The sequence below is a fragment of the Molothrus aeneus genome, chromosome 19, assembly GCF_037042795.1.
Source record: "Molothrus aeneus isolate 106 chromosome 19, BPBGC_Maene_1.0, whole genome shotgun sequence".
Lineage (NCBI taxonomy): Eukaryota > Metazoa > Chordata > Aves > Passeriformes > Icteridae > Molothrus > Molothrus aeneus.
In genome coordinates, this window is record NC_089664.1 from 2520009 (window position 1) to 2543054 (window position 23046).

The 23046-nt window shown below is 50.0% G+C and overlaps 1 protein-coding gene across 1 annotated transcript in view; it reads left to right on the plus strand.

The window, feature by feature from the left end:
• Positions 1–23046, plus strand: part of LOC136564863 (collagen alpha-1(II) chain-like) — a 96300-nt gene that overhangs the window by 24046 nt on the left and 49208 nt on the right. Inside the window, exons 2-6 of the mRNA XM_066563163.1 lie at positions 10701–10848; positions 11818–11976; positions 13142–13337; positions 13978–14115; positions 15981–16022. Coding sequence (XP_066419260.1) covers positions 10701–10848; positions 11818–11976; positions 13142–13337; positions 13978–14115; positions 15981–16022 — 683 coding nt within the window. The remainder of the gene's footprint in view (positions 1–10700; positions 10849–11817; positions 11977–13141; positions 13338–13977; positions 14116–15980; positions 16023–23046) is intronic.

Consider the following 23046-nt stretch of genomic DNA (forward strand, 5'->3'; position numbering starts at 1 on the left):
TCCACAGCAGCAGATAACCACTGGTTACATTTTGTTCCTGAGGCCTCTCAGCTTCTCAGGAGGAAAAATCCTAAGGAAAGGATTTTCCATAAAAGATGTCTGTGACAAGTATAAACAACAAAAACAACAAAACACCACTGCCAGAGTCAGAGCTATCCCTGTCCCCTGTGTGTCAGGGGGTGGCACAGCCCCATCCCATGGGGGCTCAGCCCTCCTGCAGTGCCAGCTGTGGCTCTGCTGGAGCAGGGATCCTGCACAAGGGGGGAGTTTTCCTCTGCAGCTCCAGGGCTGCTGGAGATGGGCCTGGGCTCCCTCTGGCCATGCAGGGCAGCAGAAGCTGCTCCTCTGGTAATGCACTGGGCAAAGGCTGCTGTGCTGTGCCAGGCTCACATTGGATCCAGGTAGGAATGCTTGGCTCCTGCCCTGGGTGGGGAGGATGGTGTATTTGACTCTATTTTATCAGAGGGTTAATTTATTACTTTATTATGTTATATATTATATTAAAGATTCCTGATCCAAAGGCAAAGTTTGTGTTCATAGCCCTCAGCAAGAGCTGGAGCTCAAGTCCCTCCTGTCCTGGGAAGCTCTGGAGGATATTCCTGCAAGGAATCCCTGGGCACACAGAGCTTCCATTCTCCTCCTCTTGAGCTTTCTGATGTTTTGTGGAGTCTCAAACTCCTCCTAAGGCAGGCTGGGGTGTGTTTGTACAGCCTGAGCTGTGTGTTGAGGATCAGAACAAGGAGCTGTAGCCCCTCTGCCCATCAGCTGTGGGAAGGGAAGCAGCAGGAAGGGTTTGATTTAACTCCCAACTCCAATTTGTTCACCCAAACCCAGCAGGATCAGCAAAACCAACACCAGAAACTATGAAAGGTAGAGGTGAGTGAGGCAGAAAGATTTCTTCCAGCAGGAAATGCAGTGTCAGGATTCTGGAATTAAGCTACAAATTGATGGGAAATATTGGCTTTTGGGCTGCCCTGGTCCCCCTCTTCTCCATTCCAAGCTGATCTCCGTGAGTGTTTCTCCATTGTCTCAGAGAAGTTGTTTTAAAGCCTGGCAGAGGCTCAGTCTGGGTTATTTCAGCAGTGCTAAAAGTGTCCTGAGTGAGCAGGGAAATGCTGGGCTTGGTGTTATCTGCTGCTGCAGACACATGTCTGGGAGAGATTACAGCCTGAGAAAATCCAAATAAATACATCCAGGGAGCCCATCCTGGGAATTCCTCTCATTTGAGCAAATGCAGATGGGCTGCACCCCAAACCCTCCTGCTCTGCTCCTTCCTCTGGTGCTGAGTGGGTTCCCTTTGGCAGGGTGTGTCAGAGGAGGCTGCAGATAAACCTGGCATGCCTGGAGCTGTGCCAGGCAGGTGTGACTCAGGGCTGGAGGGCAGCCAGGGAGGGTGGCACCTGTGCCAGGAGCCATCTGTCACCTGAGCACAGGCACACCTTGGCTCAGCATCGCTGCTCCTCCGGTGGGCCTGGCCTCAGCACACAGCTCCGGCTGTGCAAACACACCCCAGCCTGCCTCAGGAGGAGTTTGAGGCTCCACAAAACATCAGAAAGTGCAATGGAAGCTCTGTGTGCCCAGGGATTCCTGGCAGGAATATCCTCCAGAGCTTCCCAGGACAGGAGGGATTTGAGCTCCACTTCCTGACAATGCAAACTTTGCCTTTGGATCCTCAGCCTGCAGGAGCTGGGAGGAACCAGCAGGAAAGATTCACTCTGTTGTCACTCTGATTTTTAAAGATTTTCTAAGCCTTCTGATGTTTACATTTTTGTAACAAACTTTCTCACACACTTTCTGTGAATAACTCATTGTTTTGCATTCTTTTATGGAGGAGGAGAAATTTGATGGACTGTTGGTTTGTCCAGTTCCATTGGAGAGGTGGCACTGTCACCCTCCAATCCACTGTCACTTTTGGGAATCTATAAATGTTAGAGTCAGAAATTTAAAAAGTCTCTTTTTACCCTTGAGAGAGCAGCATGTTCACGTTGAGTTATTTCATGTCCTACAGTGTCATTCTGTTCCTGCTCTTCTCCTCTCCTCTCCTGCCCTCAGAGCCAGGGCTGAGGGCTGGAGGCACCTCCTGGTGCTCCTTGCCTGAGGGTCAGGGGGTTGGACAGTGGGGATGGATGGAGATGAGAGATCTCTGGAGCCAGGGCTGGAACTTGGGGTTCATTGCAAAGGGCCTGGGGGCAGGGCCCTGCTGGGAGCTGCCAGGCACAGCTCAGAGCAGAACTGAGAGAAGAGAGGGGGAGAGAGGATGAGAGGGTGAGAGAGTAAAAGAGTAAGAGAGCGAGGTTCCCGTTACAATACAATAAATCTTCTTCTGTGTTGAATATTCTGATTCTCACTAACCAATCCAGTACAAGATACAAATCCTACAGCATTTCCATACAGCCTATAAGAATCATTACATTACCATCCTGTGTTACATTTTAAACCCTACAAACTCCTCTTTGGGCCCTTCTGCCAAGCTGGCAGGGTCTGCTCTGCCCCTTGGGCCTGTCTGCAAGCAGAGGGTGTTGTTCCATCAAAAGGGGATCACCTTCAGCTGGCCACACCATTGTTTTCCAGTTGTTCAGTAACTGAGGGATCTCAAAGCTTGCTTTCATTTCAATCTCGCTTATAGTTTCCATATTCTCAAAATCCTTTGCCAGTCAATCATATTTATAAGGCTTTCCTGTTTCATCTTCCCCAACAGTCCTGACCTTGGAATCTTTCAAATCCAGACAATTCCTGGGAGTTTTTGGGGTGTTTGCACTCCAACATCCACGTGCTCTCCAGGAGGAGAGGGAACGGCCTCAGGCTGGGCCAGGGCAGCTCAGGGTGGACATCAGCAGGGATTTCTCCATGGAAAACATTGTCAAACATCAGCAGGGGCTGCCCAGGGAGCTTTGGAGTGCCCATCCCTGGAGGTGTCCCAGGAAGGGCTGGAGGTGGCACTGAGGATGGGGCACAGCTTGGATTTGATGGTCCTGGAAGTCTTTTCCAACCGAAATGATTCTGGTATTCAGTGATCAGAATGAGAAGATGCTGAAAATCAGGGCTACAAACCCTGGCTGGGTGTTCTTCCCATCCTGGGCTGTCCAACCCACCCAGAGCAGCTTTTTGGGATCATCCCTGCACAGCTCTGGTGTTTATTTCTGTTTGTCTTCCAAGCCTATAAAACATGGGGTTGTGTTTTATAAAACCACAGAGAGGGAGGCTCTTGGAAAGCTGGTGCTGGAAATAAGTCCTTGGAGTGGGAGAGACTGGAGAATTTGCTGTTAATTACTTTGACAATGGAGTAATAAAGAGAAATTTATTTATGAGCTACAGCGAGGGCCAATGTTTATGGCACTTGTCCCCACTCAGTGTCACACAGATTTTATTGGGGTGGTTTTGGTTTTTTTTTTAAGGAATCCCACAGAATCTGCTGGATAGGCATTGTGCACCAATTCCAATGCTGATTCCCTGTAATTCAGTAATTAATTTAATTGCTGTGAGGCCAACTTGAACAGGTTGAGGAGCAGTTGTGTGGGGATTTAAATGAAAACCATGTAAAAATGCCCCTCCAGCTAAAGCTTTTAAGCCCTAAATGTGAATAAAACATAATTTCCATGGTGTTTGATTTGAGATAAGTGGGGGTTTGAGCTCAGCCCAGGAGCTGTCAGTGCTCCAGGAGGGGCAGGAGGTGAATGCACAGGGCAGGGGAAGGAGGACCTGGAGGGGAAATGAGAGCAGGGGATGGAAGATGCACCAAGGTGTGAGTGTGGCCTGGGGGGTGAGGGCTGGGCAAGGCTGGGGTGACACCAGAGCCCCTCCCCAGGGACCAGGAGCTCTGGGTGGGGTTAACTCTTGGAGCTGTCAGGAAGGAGATGGGTGAGGAGCTCTCAGGGGTCTGGGGGGTTGGACGAGGTGACCTTTAAAGGTCTCTTCCAACCCAACTATGCCATGATTCTGTGATCCCTCAGCACATCTTGGAAAGGTTGAAAATGGCTTCTTTTTAAATTTCCTATTAAAAAAACCCAAATCAAGCAAGGCCACCAAACCCTGCAGAGCAGCTGGTCCTTGTGGGCTCCCCCCAGCCCTTCCCTCCTTCAGAGGGGTCTCCTTGCTCAGCTTCCAGGATATCAATTTGCTCCATGTCCCAAACCCTCCCCCTGTCCCAAACCCTCCCCGTGGCCCCACAAGGCCAGCAGACAACCTCCCACACCTCTCCCCCTCAGTTAATGGGATGAGATTTCCATGCTGGCTTGGAGAGCTGGGATTTGCCCTGAGCAGGATGAAGCTGAAGGCTGAGCTGTCCCTTCCACACTCCTGTGTTGGGGAAGATGAAACAGGAAAGCCTTATCAATATGATTGCCTGGCAAAAGATTTTGAGAATATAGAAACTATAAGGGAGATTGAAATGAAAGCAAGCTTTGAGATCCCTCAGTTACTGAACACCTGGAAAACAATGGTTTGGCCAGCTGAAGGTGATCCCCTTGTGATGGAACAACACCCTCTGCTTGCAGACAGGCCCAAGGGTCAGAGCAGACCCTGCCAGCTTGGCAGAGGGGCCCAAAGAGGAGTTTGTGGGGTTTAAATTGTAACACAGGATGGTAATGGAATGATTCTTATAGGCTGTATGGAAATGCTGTAGGATTTGTATCTTGTACTAGATTGGTTAGTGAGAATCAGAATATTCAACACAGAAGAAGATTTATTGTATTGTAATGGGAACCTCGCTCTCTTGCCTTTTACTCTCTTACCCTTTTGCTCTCTCACCCTCTCATCCTCTCTCCCCCTCTCTTCTCTCAGGCCTGCTCTGAGCTGTGCCTGGCAGCTCCCAGCAGGGCCCTGCCCCCAGGCCCTTTGCAATAAACCCCAAGTTCCAGCCCTGGCTCCAGAGATCTCTCATCTCCATCCATCCCCACCATCCTACCCCCCGATGCTCCCACACTCCTGTGCCCACCCTGTGCCTTCAGCAGCTCTGAAACTCTCCCCTGCTCCCAAAGCTCCCTTCCGTTCCTGCCACTTGCCCTACTTTTCCCAGCTTATCCTTACTGGGGGTCATCCCTCCTTGCAGCAGCCCTTCCTCCAGCCTTTGTCCCCAGAAGCCCCATCCCCTCCCTGCAGAGCCCCCCGTGCTGGGCAGGCACAAAGGAGGGGCAGCACAGCTGCAGCTGTGGGTAATGAGCTCCAGGAGAACCTGTGCTCCCTTTTCCTGCCCAGACAATGCGTGCAGCCGAGCTCTTTCTTCCCAGAAGGTTTCTCTCCCCTGGAATTCGCTGTCCTCTCTGTGGGTGGGTGCCTGCATTCACTCTTCCATAATGGCTCTGGTGTCCTCTGTGGGAAATGCCCTTGTTCCTTTTCTTCCTGCCTTGGCTCTGTCCCCTCTGGACTCGCAGCCATGGGGTCAGACCCAAATTATCCCTGCTCTGTGGAGCAGGGAGGAGGAGGTTCAAATCCTGTTGCATAACCAGCCCTGGGAGCTGTGAGTCCTGAAGCTCAAAGCTCACCTCAGGTGCCTTCTGGAGTGCCCTCGGAAAGGGATGCTTGGATGGGGAGGGAAATGGGAGCAGCAGGGAGTGGATGTGGCACTGGCAGTTACTGGATTTGTTGGGAATGCCCCAACAAAGGCAGGAATGATGAATCTGACTCCATGTGCTCAGAAGGTTCATTTATTACTTTATGATACTATATTATATTAAAGAATATAATACTTTATAATACTATATTACATAAATATAATATATTTATATTATATTAAATAATACTATATTATATTAAAGAATACTATATTATACTAAAGAATACTGTACTATACTAAGGAATACAGCAAGGATACTTCAGAATGCTAAAAAGATAATAATGGAAAACTCCTGACTCTCTCCAGAGCCCTGACACAGCTTGGCCCTGATTGGCCAAAGAGTGAAAACAACTCCCAGCAGAATGCAATGGAACAATCACCTGTGGGTGAACAATCTCCAAACACATTCCACATGAGCACAGCACAGGAGAAGCCAATGAGATGAGAATTGTTTTCCTTTTCTCTGAGGCTTCTCAGCTTCCCAGGAGAAGAATCCTGGGTGAAGGGATTTTTCCAGAGGATGTGAATGCTACAGGCAGTGCTGGCTGCTGTGGGCATTGTCACGAGAAATTCTGGGATGGAAGGAGAAGCAAGAAGAGCTGCCTGCAAAAAACTCCATGTCAAGTGTGGTGGCAGGTCTCTGGTCAGAGGGAGAGGAAAGCTAGATAAGCTGCACCAAGGGAAATTCAGGTTGGATATCAGGAAGAAGTTTTTCACAGAAGGAGTGATAAAGTTCTGCAATGGCTGCCAGGGGAGGTGGTGGAGTCCCCATCCCTGGGTGTGTTTAACAAAGCCTGGATGTGGCACTGGGTGCCAGGGTTGAGTTGAGGGGTTGGGGCTGGGTTGGACTCGATGATCTTGGAGGTCTCTTCCAACCTGGTCATTCTGTGATTCTGTTTTCCCAGAATCAGCCTGGGAAGCCTCAGGGAGCTGGAGATCAACAGTGATAGCGAATTATTAATAATAACCTGCAGGTGGTGTTTTTTAATAGCTGTTTTCCTGCTATTCTCATAAGATTGTTTACAAATGGGTGTCTTGTTAATTTGCCAATTAGGTGAAATGTATTAATTAAATGACCAATCAGGTCCACCTGTAGCAAACTAAGCTATAAAAGAAGAGAGGATGAAATTAATGGGGCTCTTTTGCTAATTAGCCTTCTGAATGCCTTGGGAGTCTGTGTCATTCATGACTCAGCAGACACAGCCAAGGTGTCCTTGAGCTTGTCCAGCCAACGTGCAGAGCCACCAGGGAGTTCCAAACAAGTGGGAAGTTGCCTTTTTTTTTTCCAGAGAAAGTCAGGCACAGCCTTGAAATGGGGATCTCCTCAAGCCAGGTCTCATAAGCTTTTGGAGATCTATTTCACACTCAAGATAGCTCAGCTACTTTAGAAGGCATAAAATCAGCAGGATGGCTTCTGTGGTAGTGCTGGAAACAAAAAGGTTTCAATAAAAGGCAAAATAACAAAACTCTTTATAGAGAAAAACTGATCAAGGTGCAAAAGTTTCTTGCTCTTGGTAAAACACCTCACAAAAGCCATTAGTTTCTTTGTTCTCTTCTTTTTCAAGTAAATTGCTCAGGTGGGACTTTTTGGCTCTTTACCAATTAGCTATCCTTAAGTTTGAGGTGAAGTCCCCAGGTCCTATGAGATGGCTTTTTACCCAACTGAGAGAAACTTCTGGGCTCTTTTCCTTTTTGAGGAGAAAAAGGAGAGTTTTGTCACTCTGTTAACAGGGGACACATTCCTACACAGCCTCCAGCATCTTCCCATGACCATGGGATGTCAGGGGAGGTGGAGCAGGTGGGCTGTGCTGGTTTGGATGCCTGGTGCTGGTGTCACTGGTGTCAGGCCCAGCATGGAACCCTGGTTTTCCATCACCTAATGCAGGGAACCTTCCTGGTTAAATCTGGAGCTGTGATATCCCAGCCTCTCTGATGCAGAGTTTGGAGTGATCCTAAGCAGAGTCCTGGCAGGACATTTCCATCAGGCAATCAGGAGTTAGAGGGGGGAAAGGCCCATTAGGTCATAGGCTCCATTCCCCAGCCAGGGCTGTCCCCTGGGCTTGGCCAGCCCTGTTATTTCAGGTTCCAACCAGTGCCACATCCAGGGGAAATGACTCAGCCTGACAGACCCTGCTAGGAGCTCTCCAAGGCCCCAGTTTTTGGCTGTTTAATACAATTTTCCTTCTTTTGGGGATAAAGTAAAGCTCAGTGGAAATTTCACACATTGAAACGAGCCAAAGGAGAATATGGGTGGTCACTTTTCTGTGTCTGCAGCTGGGGGTGCCCCTCAGGGAACACCTTGGGTTGGGATGGGATGATGGAGAGTCACTATTAAAACCCATCTGATTCCTGATAGCACTAATGGGCCTTAATGACCCCGAGCAGCCTCACCTGGGACCCCCAGCTCATCCCAGCAGCCCCATTTAAGCTCAGCCCTGTGCCCTCAGCCCTGGCCTGAGCTCTGATGGGGTGTGGGCCTTCTCTGGATGGGATTTCTCTCCTTGTCCTTTTGCTCTCTGTCCCATCTCTACCCTTGGATGGACTCCACACCTGATTGCAGCCTGGTTTCCACACCAGCCTCTGCCTGTGCTTCCCTTTTCCTACTGACTGTGCTCCAGGAGGGACCTGCACCTGATCCCTCATTGCCTGGGGCTGCTTGTGGAACATCTCCCATTCCAAGGTGTTCCCCCTTGGAATCTGTGCCTGTTCACAAGCCCTGCCTGTCCTGTGGTGCTCCAGCTCCCCACAGCAGCTCCTGGACCAGCTGCTTTACTCTTTAGCTCTGTCCAGCCTCTGTTCTGGGCCAGCCTGCACAAGGCATCGGTTCCAGCTGCAGCAGGTGTGGGAATCACATCCCTGGCAGGACCCAGTGAGCTCTCAGTGCCTGTGATCTCCAGGATCCTGGTGGGGGCTGCAGCCCCTGAAGATGGAATTGTGCAGGTCTTGGCACTTCCATTGATGCCAGCAGTGAGGGAATCACTCCCAAGAATGCTTGGGGCTGAGAGGGACAAATGTTCCTGATATTTTCCCCTCCGTGAGCTCTTTTCTCTTGGATTAATTCCTGTGCTGTGCTGATAAATTCTGCTGGCTCTGCCTCTGGGGGTTTTGGCTGCTCAGGGTTCCCAGGGGCTCAACCCTGCACCCTCTGGCTTGGTCCCAGGTTTTTTTTTTTTGTGTTCTTGCTGCTAAAAGCTGCTGCACCTTCATTTTGCAGGGCTTTAGAAGTTGCCTGGAATCCAGTGGATGCTGTGCCCATGTGGGGAGCTGGGGAAATCCCAGATGAAGTCACAGCTCCCCACAAACAGCCCCATCTCCTCCATCCCTTCCCCTCTTTGCCATCACAGAGCTTTTCCATGCAGAATCTTCCAAGGAGGTGGTGTCAGGAGTGACACACGAGTGTCTGAAGCAGATCAAAGCTGTTTTCTGCTTGATTGATTTGTTATTTTGCCTCTCTGGCTGTGGATATCTCCTGGCAGGTCGCAGCGTGCCCGGGGCTGTTTGTCTGCCCTCAAATCAATCTCACACCTCAGCCACAGCGGGAATTCCAGGGAGTGAAGGGGCTGGATGCTTCCCAAGCCATGGCAGATGCTCATGCAGATGGTGCTGGCACAATTCCCACTGACAAATCATCGAGTGGGATTGTCCAGACCCTCCCAGGAAAGGGACTGTGGGGTCTGGAGTGATCCTGCAGGGCTGGGACAGGGCTGTTGATCTGAGCCTGCCCCTTGTCCCCATTTGTTGGGAAGGATGAAAGTTTGACAAGAAAGTCTCACAGGTATGTGTGTGCTTGGCAGAAAGATTTTGGATGTAGAATCTGATGAAGGAATAGAGATGGAAGCAAGTTTTGATACAGAAGAAAAGAATTGCTGAGCCAGTCTCACTGGATAACCAAGGAGGCAAAGGCTGTGTTAGTTAGAAGGGGTTTTATGGCTTAGAGCAAAGGATAAACCCACCCCAAACAAGAAGATGTTTTTACCAAGCAGAAAGAGAGCACAGGCAAACAAGGCAGCAAAGTTGCAAGTAGAAAAAAGGTCTCAGAATTTTCCACTGCAAGAAACCTGAAAAACAACTCCTAGCTTAAACTGTAATGTACTGACTTTGAGTGATTGGAGAACAGTAACATGAATATGGTAATTATAGTAGTTATGATAGGCTGTAGATAATAGTTAAGGTATAGATTGGTTCTACTGTATGAAGATGCACAGCAAAGAAAAGTCTAGAATGCATTGTAACCAAAAGAAAAGTCTAGAATGCATTGTGACCAAACTCAAAGGGTCTCCAGGCCTGCCTGCAGCTGGAGCTGACAGCTGTGGGCACAGCTCTGTCACCCATGACCCTGGACTGCTGTGACACCTTGGATGCAATAAACTGCATTTTGGATATAATAAACTGCATTTTGGATACAATAAACTGCATTTTGGAGAGCTGCCTGGAGCCCCACATCCCTCATTCAGGCTCTTACACCCACTCCTTGTTGGTGGCAGGGTTGTTGCCACACTGGAGGGATCTGGTTTTAGATGTCTGAGGTCTGCAAGTCTTTTTGCTAATGGAGAGGAAAAAGAAACCTCGAGGTTTTAAACCACATTTTCCCTCAGGTATTTCTGTAGCTCAAAGATTCTTTAGTTAAAGGTGAACTTGGGAAGAGAAAGTCTGTTCACCAGGGAGTGAAAAGCTTCTCATGGTGAGAATTCTTTCTCCAGTTCTTTATTTCCAGCATCCACAGGGAAGTTTGGGAAAGGATGAGCAGGATTCCTGTACCCAGCTGCCCCAGGACATGTGGTTTGGGGCATTTCTGTCCCAGGCTCTGCTTTACAGTCCTGAGCATCCCAACTCTGTGGTTGTGAAGGTACCACCACAGCTGGGGAAGGAATGGCCCTTCCTACCTTTGGGACAGTGGCCTCCAAACTCACATTGTGATTCAAAAATCTCACCTGGCTGTTTGTGAAGTTGTCTGAATGGCTTTTGTGGTCTGAGTCTGCTGAATTTGTGCACTGAATTTTAATTTTCCCAAACTGACACTCTTCTCCCTGCAGGTTTTGTCTGTTGTCCAATTTGTCTGTTGTTCTCTTGCTGGAGAATAAACTGAGCAGAGCCCTGAATTGGAGGTTCCTGAGCCTACTGAGCATCTGTCCCTTCTCCCCCAATGCAGATGAGGTGAACCTGCTGGACAAAATCACTCTCCATGCCCAGGACCTCAGCAATGTTTCCTTTGGCTACGACCACAGCAAGTGCAGGATCCTGGAGATCGGGCAGTATGCAACCCTCAACATCCCCACCAGGGAGGCCTTTGGGGACAGGTAACCTCCCTCCAGGGGGTGGGAATGGGGTGCTGGGGCTCAAAAACCATCTAAGGCGTGGCTGTTGGTTTGAGGAGTTCCTTGGAGAGCCCATTCCATGGTGATGTGGAGATAACTCAGCCACTCTGTGCTCTGAGCTCAGGGCTTCCTTCATTTCTTACATTTTGGAACATTTGGAACAGTTTGTCCTGTCCCCAGAAATGCCCCAAGCCAGGTTGGATGGGGCATGGAGCAGCCTGGGACAGTGGGAGGTGTCCCTGCCATGGCAGGGGATGGGATAAGATGAGCTTGATTCCATGGTGACATGGAGATAACTCAGCCACTGCTCTGATTTCAGAGCTTCCTTCATTTCTTACATTTAGGAGCAGTTTTTCCTGTCCCCAGAAATGCCCCAGGCCAGGTTAACTAGGGCTTGGAGCAGCTCAAAAACCATCTAAGGTGTGGCTGTTGGTTTGAGAAGTTCCTTGGAGAGCCCATTCCATGGTCACATGGATATAACTCAGCCCCTCTGTGCCCTGAGCTCAGGGCTTCCTTCATTTCTTACATTTTGGAACAGTTTTTCCTGTCCCCAGAAGTGTCCAAGGCCAGGTTGGACAGGGCTTGGAGCAGCCTGGGCAGTGGAAGGTGTCCCTGCCATGGCAGGGGGTGGGATGAGATGAGGTTGAAGGTTTCCTCCTACCCAAATAATTCTGGGGTTCTTTGATCGTTCTTGGCTGGGTGCAGGAAGGACACCTTGGCATGGCCCCATCACCCTGTGCTGAGGTTGTGTGGGCAGTGCTAATTTAGGCCTGGCTGCTTCTCTTTGAACCTCTCAACTGGAACAATTGTTGGCTCTTTTCTCCCTTTATTTTTCCTTCTCATTCGTTCATCTGTGCTGTGACTCAGATTTTTTTATCCCAAGGGCTCAGTTGATGGTGACACAGCAGCAGCAGCCGCTGCACAATGGCACGTGTCCCCTCTTCCCACCAGGTTTGCAGACGAGCTGAGTGTGCTGCTGAAGCTCAGGTACTCTCTGAAGGAGGACACCAGCCTGGTGACCATCCTCAGCCACCGCAGCCGCGTGCTCTTCCAGATCAGGATTAACCCCTATGCCCTGGTCTTTGTCACCACGAGGAGAAGACACTATGAGTAAGTCCCAGCCCAGGGGGTGGTGTTTTTCCTTCCTTCCGCCCCTTCCTTCCGCCCCTTCCTTCCGCCCTTCTCCCTCGGCCCAGGGTCAGGCTTTCCCTCTCTGGTGGGCTTTGGGCAGTGCTGAGCTCACCTCAGCTGAAGGAAGGTGATATCCCTCAGACCTGGTGCAGGCTGTCACTGCCAAACTCCACTCTGCCAAAATGATGCAGCTCTGGGAAACTGCCTTGGTTTGGAAAGACAGGAGTCTGCTAAGGAAGGCAGGAGCCTCCCCTGAAATGGAGAATGTAAACCCTCCCCACCCCTCCCAATTGCTATAAATTTTAAATTAAGGGGGGGTCTCAGGCAAAAATATGGGAGCAGGAAATAACAGTTCTTTAATCAGGAAGAAAAAAAAAATAAAAGGATAAAATGAACAATGCAGTGCACTAGAACAACACTGCCAGAGTCAGAACCCAGCCTGACACCCTGTGGGTCAGGGTGTTGGTGGCAGTCCCATTGGAAATGTGGCTCAGCCCTCCTGCAGTGTCAGGGGTGGTTCTGCTGGAGCAGGGATCCTGTAGAGAAGGATGGATTCTGCCTCTGAAGATCCAGGGGAAGGAGAGGCAGCTGCTGTTCCTCTGGGGAATCCCGTGGAGAAGCCGTGCTGGTGTCTCCAAACCTCTGGATTCTATCTGGGTAGCAATGCTTGGCTCCTCCCTCTGGGCTCACATCTCCCAATGGGATGCTGTAGTTCTTATCAGCCATGCAGGGACATTCAATGGCTGTTATCAGCAGGTGTCCCCTCCCAGGGGGTGTGAATGTGGTCACTCAAAGAGAGAGATCAGGCAAACTGCCCACTTGACAAAGGTGATCTGCCATACAGATGGCAATGGAAAACATCTTGCATTGCAATCTGGAACAGAAACAAAACAAAAAACAAAAGGTTCAGATCCCTGGGGATAAATCAAGACTCAAACCCCACTCATTTCTCAGATGCCTTGAGGGGTTGTAGACATCCCCAAATCCATGGGAAACAAGTGATGGTGTTGTAACAATTCTCAGATTGTTCCTCATGTCTGCACTGAGGATGGACACCTGGGGGACCCTGAAGCTGCTGAGGGGTGAAGCCTGCTCCTGGATCAGGTGTGGCATGAAGTTATTGTGTCTCCTCCCTCCCCCTCAGGTTCCCAGTGTCCTCCCTGGGCGATGGGCACTGGCACCAGGTGGCTCTCAGCATCTCCCTGGAGAGGCTGGAGCTGCACGTGGACTGTCGGCTGGTGGACAGAGTCAGCTGGTCCAACCATTTTGGGATGGGCGTGAACACTGAGGGGCTGATCATCATTGGAGGCCTCATCGAGTCCTTCGAGATCCCCTTTAAGGTGAGAGCTGGGCAGGGTCTGCTCTACCTGTGTGAATGAGACTGCAAGTTCCCTCTGATGGAATCCATTTCCATCGCCTTCTCTTCCCAAAACAACATTTATTTCCATGCTTGGGCAGGATGAACTTAGGAAAGGCTTGGAGTTGTGCAGAGGGCTTGGGTTTGGGTCAGGGCAGCACAAGGGGCAGCAGTCAGGTCACCTCTGGGCTTGATTTCCACTCATCCTCTGGTGCTGGCCATGACTTGGACCATGAGGAGAAGTCTCTGTGTGGTCAGCATGGAAAGATCTGGTTGGGGAAGTGTGTCCAATGGCTTCAGACTTCCAAAGGGTGGGGTTGGATGGGATATTGGGAATTAGGAATTGTTCCCTGGGAGGGTGGGCAGGCCCTGGCACAGGGTGCCCAGAGCAGCTGGGGCTGCCCCTGGATCCCTGGCAGTGCCCAAGGCCAGGCTGGAACACCCTGGGACATTTTGCATGCAACTCCTGAAGCTGCAGAGGGAACATTCATTGCCCAAACCATCCCATAAAGAAATCCCTGGCTATGAGAAGCTGGAGATGACCTCCCCTGCAGACCCTTCCAAACCTTTCCCTCTGCTCTGGAAGAAGCAGGAACATAAACTCTGGTTTCTGTCTCTTCCAGGGCGCTCTCCAACAGCTCACCTTCGTGATGGGGGACCCAGCAGCAGCTGCTGAGCAGTGCCACAGCTACAACTCGACGTGCCCAGGCTCCTTCAGCCTCCACAGGGCCCCATGGGAGCTCCCAGCAGCCTGGCCACAGGTGTGCCTGGGGACAGCTGACACATTTAGGGACTGCTGGGCCAAGCTTTTCCTCAGTGTCACACAATCCCAAGGAAAGGCCCAACCCAGGGCGTTGTCTGGAACTGCTGGGATCTCCAGTTTGGGATGGGGTAGGAGGAGGTGGGGTGGTTCTTTTCCATCCCTTCAAGTCACAGATGGGCTTGGTGCCAAGGAGAGTGAGTTAAAGGGAGAGTTTGGGATCCAGGGAAGGCCTGGGGGTGGCTGTGACTGGATGTGCTCTTGTGGGTGGCTTTGAGTAATGCTGCAGCTGGAGCTGTGCTTCTGAGAAGAGGTAAAGCTGTCCTGGGAATTGGACACCACTCTGGAGTTCCTGCCCACTCCCAGCAGCATTGCACCCTTAGGTACATCATCCTTCCTGAAGCTGTCCCTCTGTCCTGCCAGCATTGCTGGAAAATGGAAATTTGGGGGACTTTGCTTTCGTTGCGGCGTTCAACAAATTTCCAACAACCATATCCGTGTCAAAAAGCCCAGATCACATCATAAATCCCCCAAAACATGAAGCACCCAGGCTTTCCTCAGGAGCTGGAGCTGGCCCAGGGAAATTCCTCACATCTTAGGCCAGCTACCTTCCATAGGAAGTGCTTCATAGGAGCCTGGAAAAAGCTGGAGAGAGGGGAGTGCTGGATGTCAGTGCCTGGCACGAGCCTGCCCGTGGTGTGTAACCCATGTCTGTGGGCTGGGGAGGAGCTGGGACAGCTGCTGGGACAGGGCAGTGCCAAGGGAGGGAACATGGGGCACTGCCCTGCCTGGCTGTTGCCCAGGGATTCCTTTGGGATGCTGGAGCCAGCACCTCCAGGCAGGGAACAGGGAGTGGTGGCACCTGGGACAGCCCTACATGGGCTATGTTGGGTTGTGTTGGTGATTTGAAGAGGAGGGTTTGTGGGCAAGCCCTGCAGATGAGGGATTGAGGAGCTGGCTGAGTGTGACACAGAGCTGCTCACCTCCTGCTCTGGGGGACAGAGGAGTGGCCAGGGTAACCCTGAGGGGCCAGTGCAACCCCTGGTCACCCCAAAATGAAACCTCTGTTGTCCTGAGCTCTGGAGCTCTTCCATGAATGGCTCTGGGGTCTCACCCATTAAGCAGAAAACTTCACTTTAAGCATCAGTAAATTTCCTGCAGGTGGGACCCCCCAGTTCCCATCCCTTGCTGGCCCTCGTTGTGTTTTCTGGGACCCCCATCGTTGGAAAGAATGATGAATCTGACTCCATGTTCTCACAAGGCTAATTTATTATTTTATGTTACTATATTACATTAAAGAATGCTATACTATACTAAAGAATACAGAAAGGATACTTACAGAATGCTAAAAAGATAATAATGAAAACTCCTGACTCTCTCCAGAGCCCTGACACAGCTTGGCCCTGATTGGCCATTAAGTCAAAATAATTCACACCAGAATCCAATGAAACAATCACCTGTGGGTAAACAATGTTTAAACACATTCCAAAACAGCAAAACACAAGAAAAGCAAATCAAATAATTATTGTTTTCATTTTTCTATAAAGCTTCTCAGCTTCCCAGGAAAAAAATCCTGGGCAAAAAGATTTTTCAAAAAATGTAACAGTAACAGGCCCTCCTCAGGATTGAGGAGTTTCCAAATCAACAGAAACTGCAAAAAACCCACCCAGACTCTTGAGAGGTTTGATCAGAAGCCATTCCCTGCTGTTGCTGGGGAGGATTGGCTCTCACTGAGCATTCCCTGGATGTTTCCTGGGCCAGCAGAGGCAGTTCCTCAGTCCTGGAGCCAGCAATAAACACGTGCTGAAGGCATTGCTGGTCCTTGGGCAGTGATGTTTTCCCTCTTCTCTCTCTCCAACTCTCCAGGTGCCAAAAGAAACCAATGAAATCCAGGATTCATCTACTCAGGTATGGCTCCTGCACTGCCCTTCCTGTGTCCCTGTGCTGTCACCCCCAGGCTGTCTCTAATAAGCAACAAGACAAAGCCAAAATACCCAGACAATGCCACTAATGATGATTTTCTTGGCTGTTGGTGTTATTTTCTTTAGTGCAAGCTCTCTCTTTAATGGTTTGAAGGTTCCTTGCCATGTCCCAGAGCTGGTGGAGGTCATGGTGAGGGCTCAGCTCACCTTCCTGAGCGTTTGCACAGAGCCAGAGGGGCGGTGGTGGGGCAGGGAATGAAGTGGATCAGACCAATGCCTGCCCAGGGGATTTGTGGATGTGCCTGGGAGCTGAGCCAGGCTGGATTATCCCGCAGGGAAGGAGGTGAGGTCAGCAGGATTTGGAATAAAGCAGGATGCCCAGTGCTCCTGCCCACAGTGGGAGCAGCCCCCCCAGCACCTCCCTGCTGTCACTGGGGAGTTGGGAAGAGCTGCTGTGGGAGGGGTGGTTGTGCTTTGGGGGCCCTCCTTGGTGTGGCTTCCTGGGATCTGGTGCTGGGAGAGGGGTGGCTGCCCCCCAGTCCCACTGGAGCTCCTGGTGCTGAGCTCCTTGCTGGAGCTGCTGTCCCCCAGCTGGAGCCTGGAGCGTGTCCCCAGCTCTTGTGCATGTCCTGGGGACGTGAGGCAGTGCTCTGACTGAGGCTGGCCTTATGTTCCTGCTTTATTTGGGGTTTTTAGCCAAGCTTTGTCGTTCAAGTCCACGCAAACACATCCTGAGGGTGTCACAGACATCTTTTATGGAAAATCCTTTCCTTGGGATTTTTCCTCCTGAGCAGCTGAGAGGCCTCAGGAACAAAATGTAACCAATGGTTATCTGCTGCTGTGGGATGCAACAGGTGCATCTGGGATTGGTCCATGTTGGATGTTTCTAATTAATGGCCAATCACAGTCAGCTGGCTCAGACTCTCTGTCCAAGCCACAAGCCTTTGTTATCATTCTTTCTTTTTCTATTCTTAGCTGGCCTTCTGATGAAATTCTTTCTTCTATTCTTTTAGTATAGTTTTAATGTAATATATATCATAAAATAATAAGTCAGCCTTCTGAAACATGGAGTCAGATCCTCATCTCTTCCCTCATCCTCGGACCTCTGTGAACACTGAGGTCACACTGAGGGGAAAACCCAAATGCAAATTGAGATTTGTGTGTGTGTGCCTGAACAGTTGGAGTTCTTCATTCCCCTCACCCTCCTGGTGCCTGGTAACTCTTTGGGGACAGTCTCTCTTCTCTCAGCTGGCTTCTACTGCCTGGCTACCCCTGGATAATTCCAAACTGGAAGTGGCTCAGTGGCCTTTGGCAGCCAGGTCCATCCCTCTACTGTGGGCTCAGCAGCTCAGGGGGATGTGCTGTGGGTTTGTAATGAACTGGAGTGGCAAAATTACCTTTCCTGGGCACTTCAGGAAGGGCTCTGCCATCCTGCTGGATCCTCTTTGGGATGTGATTCCCACCTGTGGGTTCTTCCAGACCCTGGCAAGATGTTGCCATAACAAGGAAAGCGCTGAAATTCATAGGTCTGCAGGGGAAAATGAACAATATTCTGGATTTGGGACAAGTTTATTTTTCAAGTACTTAATAAGGAGCAGAGGCGCCTTGGAATCTTTGGCATTGAGATTTATTAGGAATAAAAAAGGAGTTTGGGAGTAATGAGGAGCAGCCCAGCTCTGCTGCAGGCACAGGCCACAGCTCTGCTTTCTAATTCCTTTGTTCATTTTGAAGTAAATTAGTACATTGGTGGATTCCTTAATTGTTAATTAGAGCTAAATAATTATGGAGGCTCAGGGTGATGGCAGAGGAAGATGTAATGGGGGGAGGCAATAGGTGAGTTTGTCACTGGCAGTGATACCTGAATTGCAGCCCACTCCTTTTGGCAGGTTTATTTTGAGGAATAAATTGCCATTTCTGAGCAATCTTTGGGACGTGGATGGTGTTGAGCCACTCCTGCTGCATTTTGTTTTCTCTTAGACTGCCTGTCCTAAAGGTGAGCAGGAGGGTTCCTGAACTGAGTGGCTTTTCCAAGGCAGCTTAACCTGGGATCCTAAAGCCATCCACCAAACAGTCAAAGCTGAAACCCCACAGAGACAAAACTTCACTGGTTTAATTCTTGGGCAGTCCAGACTAGCTGGGAAATACCTGCTTGATTTAAAAATGCTGTGAAAGCTCTGTGGAAATGCTTGGTTGGGTCATGGCGCTTCTGTTCTCTCATGCTTGGGTTTGTCAGTGAGCACAGCTGGTGTGGAATCACTCCTTCAGGCTCACTCTGTCCTAAAATTCCATCCTTCCTGCCCAGTCAGAGCAGCCTGCAGCCTGTGGAAGTCAGGACTTGCACATACTCCTGGTGCTGGGCTTTAAAGCCCATCACAAAGGCTTGGGCTTGGCCCATCCTCACTATCAAAGACAAGCCCTCATGGGGAAACTGTTCCTCCTCCACCTTCAGTTTCCCTGGATTCTGGGGCTGCTGGTTCCTTGGATAAGCTGGGATAACACCAAATATCCCTGTGGGGATGTGACTGGCAGCTGGAGCCCAGCTCTGTCTCCCTGCTCTCAGGCCTTATCTTGAGGTGTTGTTCCTGATAGCTCTGATATCTCAGCCCCTGCAGAGCTCAGATATTGATGCAGGGTTCCTCTAGCCAGGGAGTAATGTGCTCTGACTCCATGATTCAGAAGGCTGAACAATTGCTTTATTAAGCCATAGTATATTACACTAATGCTATACTAAATTACATACTAAATTTTATGAGCTGGGGGCAGCTTTTGTGCCTTGCTGGCTTTTAGAGCTTGTCACATGCCAGAAGTGTGGCAACGGGGCTTTGGTTGCTCATCAGCTTTTCCAGAAGATTCCCAGGGTGTTGTTCTTCCCACCAGTGTCTCGTGTCCTGCTGTGTAGGAGCAGGGGGGTTGGACAGTGGGGATGGATGGAGATGAGAGATCTCTGCAGCCAGGGCTGGAACTTGGGGTTTATTGCAAAGGGCCTGGGGGCAGGGCCCTGCTGGGAGCTGCCAGGCACAGCTCAGAGCAGGCCTGAGAGAAGAGAGGGGGAGAGAGGATGAGAGGGTGAGAGAGTAAAAGGGTAAGAGAGCAAAAGCATAAGGGAGTAAAAAGGGGTAAGAGAGTAAAAGAGTAAGAGAGCGAGGTTCCCATTACAATACCATAAATCTTCTTCTGTGCTGAATATTCTGATTCTCACTAACCAATCTAGTACAAGATACAAATCCTACAGCATTTCCATACAACCTATAAGAATCACTACATTACCATCCTGTGTTACATTTTAAACCCTACAAACTCCTCTTTGGGCCCTTCTGCCAAGCTGGCAGGGTCTGCTCTGACCCTTGGGCCTGTCTGCAAGCAGAGGGTGTTGTTCCATCACAAGGGGATCACCTTCAGCTGGCCACACCATTGTTTTCCAGTTGTTCAGTAACTGAGGGATCTCAAAGCTTGCTTTCATTTCAATCTCCCTTATAGTTTCCATATTCTCAAAATCTTTTGCCAGGCAATCATATTGATAAGGCTTTCCTGTTTCATCTTCCCCAGCACTGCTGCAGCTCCATGGCCCTTTCCTTGGGCAGCCACATCCCTGGGAAGGGCCAGCAGAGCCTTCCTTCCCAGCTGAGGACCCTGAGGGATGGGGGTGCTCCTGCCTTTCCTTTGGGAAGGTGAGGCAGCAGTGCTGGGAGCACAGGGAACCCTCCTGGCCCCGCCATGGGGGGCTTGCAGGGATGCTCAGGATTTTGGGCTGCTTTAATGTGAGCCTGGGCAGGACATCAGGGAGCCCCAAACATCCCCCTGGGAAATGGGGCATTGCTGAGGGGTCACAGGGATCCCCAAATAAAAACCATCCTGTTCCCATGGGACACCTCCCACTGTCCCTGGCTGCTCCCAGCCCTGTCCAGCCTGGCCTGGGATATTTCCAGGGATCCAGGGGCAGCCACAGCCTCTCTGGGAATTCCATCCCACCCCTCCCCACCTTCACAGGCAAGAATTTACTCCCAATATCCCATCTAAACCTCTTCCAGTTTAAACTGTTCTTCCTTGTCCTATCATTCCATGCCCTTGTAAAATGTCCCCCCCTTCCAAACTTCTTGGAGCCCCCTTTAGGATCTGGCACTACAAATAATTTAGCTTATTTATTTTATAAAAATAATCTAATTTTTAAATTAATTATTTTTAATTTATTGTTTATTTAATTTATTTTATTTTATTTATTATTTTAGTGTATTCCCTCCCCAAATCCAGCACCCAGGTGTGATATGGGTGAGCAATCATTTCAGCCCCTGTGGGCTGGGGGATCCCTGTGCTGAGCTGCTCCTGTTTCCATGGAGTAAATGGCTCCTGCCTCTCTGGTGTGGAGCAGCTGCAGGAGGAGGGGGCCATGCCCAGAGCTGAGGGCACAGCAGAGGGGCTGTGCTGAGCTCCAGGAGGGGTTTATCCCCTCCAGAGCCCTGCTGTGGCTGCTGCAGCTCCTCAGGTACAGCTGGCACCTGACCTGGGATCCCCTTCCACCACAGCCCATGGCATTTCCTGGCACTTATTGCTCCTTTAAATCAGTCCAACCTTGATTTTTGATTTTTTTTTTCTTTTCTACGATGCAGCCTCTTCTAGGGGTTTGATGCTAAAAAGTGCTAGAAAAAAAATACTTTAAAATTGTCTATCTCTTGAGCTTGAGTGAATCACGTTGTACCTTTGGCTGTTGGATGGAAAAGGCTTCTATTAAAAAAATCTGTTTCCTGGGAGAAGACCCTGAGCTTTGAACTCTGTTTTGCCCAGCCTGACCCAGCTGAAAATTAGGGCAGAATGTTATGCTGGTTGTCTGGGCTGCTGAAAACAGGGATGCTCCAAGCTGGGTTTAACCCCTTTGCCACTGAGGAGCTTTTGGAGCATGGCTCCAGCTGCAAAGGCCTCCAGAGGTGCAGCAGCATTGTTATCTTTGTCAATAAAACACTCCTAGGCTCCTCAGGCAAGATACCAAGTTAGAAACCCTTTCCAAAACCATGGCATTAATTGCATATCTGTGGTTTCTTTATTAATGAGCCCCATATCAGTTGTTCTGTTATTTTGCTTGGGCTCAGCTTGAGGGAAGAGGTCTGTAATTACTCAAAGCTTCCCGTTTGCCTTTTTTATGCCTTTCTTTTTTTAAATTCCATATTGGCACAACACAAAGCCTTTTCCCAGTCAGTCCCCTGGAGCTTCCCCAGCTCTCTGAGCCAAACTGAGAATTCAGTGCTCATCCTGGGGAGAGCCTGAGGTTTTAATGCTTTTGGGGTGGAATTCTGGGGCTGGGATTGAGAAACCTCTGGAATGGAAAGTATTTCCTTGTCATTTGGTTATGTCATCTGGATTTTCTAAGTGTGGACAGAGCTGGGGCTCTCCAGCTCTTCCCAGGTGGTGACAATGGGGACCCAACATGTGGCTGGGGCAGACACTTCTCCTGCCTTTATTTTCCTTCTTTAATCCAATTTTCTGCAAATCACAGACCCTGCCTTGCTTGCCACGTGCCAATTCCTTCTTTTTTCCCTTCTGTTTTGTCATCCCTAATGGCTGCTTCCAATCTGGGCTTCTTCCCCACCTCCCAGCTGGAATTTCTGGGAGTTCACACCCACATGCCTCACTCGACTCTCACGCTTTTGGGCAGCTTCAGAGCTGTTCCCAATTTGTCCCTCTCAGCTGGTTCTCCTCTAAATTTGGCCACTTTGGAGGAGCAAGGATGGATTCTATTGATTTTGGCTTTTAGTTGTGTTTACACAAACCAATATAATTCAGCCTTGTGCCTCAGTAATTTCTCCTTAGAGCCCCTTTTCCCCTGAGCCTTGCCAGATGGGAGTTTCCAGAGTGGACCTTTCCCATGTCAAGTGTTGAAGTTGAATTAAAACCCCTTTTTTTCTTTACTGTGTGGGAATTCTGGGCTCCCTGTGCCAGCTGCCAGGCCTGGATGTGGCTTCCCACTGGGGTTCCCAGGCTGGCACATCCTGTGGGGCTGCTCTGCACCAGCATCACCTCTTGGGAACCTGAGCTCTCCAGCTCCTGCAGCTCCTCTCAGCTCGTGCCTAATTAGATTTGGGAATTCTCACCACACTTTTCCTCTCCTGCTGGTTGAGTTGCATGGAGATCTGAGCAGCCTGGCCCATTGAAGGTGTCCTGTCAGGATCTCTAGCTGGTCAAAGTGAGCCCAAGGAAAGTTGGAAAGTCTCTTTTCCCCGCCCAGTGCTTGAAGAAGGAGTCAGAGCTCTTCAGTTCTCGGTCTCAAGGTTGTTTATTGTGTCTTATCTATAAAATTCTTTCTCCTGTCCAGCCAACGTCTGCTCAGTAAGACAGTCCAGGCACTCTGCCTGCCCCCAGGGCAGGGTTATCTTTTTATACTAAAAACTACCTGTACAATGTTTACAATTCCTTTCCAATACCTATCACCTGTGTTAGACACTGAGCTTCTACTCTAAACCAATCCCAAAGTGCCACCATCACAGCAGGAGATGGAGGCCAAGAAGGAGAAAGGCTGGGCACACCCAGATTCCTCCATCTTGCCCCTGAACCCCCATTCTAAAACACCCAAAATCTCCTTTTTCACCTTGTGATAAATTCACTATCATTCTACTTAATTTGTCATGGCTTGCTGATCTTCATCTAAGGTTGGTAACTTGCTCCATGGGTCATAATCAAACCCACAGGGGCATCTTGGGCTCTGTGCCAGGGTCTCTGAGACCCCTGGCAGGGGTCTGGGCTGCTCAGGACAGCCAGAGGGATGTCCTGGGTCCTGACAGTGTCCCTGCCCTTTCCAGGGGTGGAATGAGATGGGATTTGAGGTCTTTTCCAACCCAAACCATTCCCTGACACCATCTGCCAGCTGTCATACACAGGTAGCTGTCCTTTGAGGAGCTGGTTTTTAAATTTCTGGCTGTTGTTGCCCCTGGGGTTGATCTGGCAGCCCTGTGGAGCAGAGAGGTGCTGCTTCCATTCATTTTCCACTTCAAGGTGTACAAAATGGGGCACCAAGTTGCTGTAGC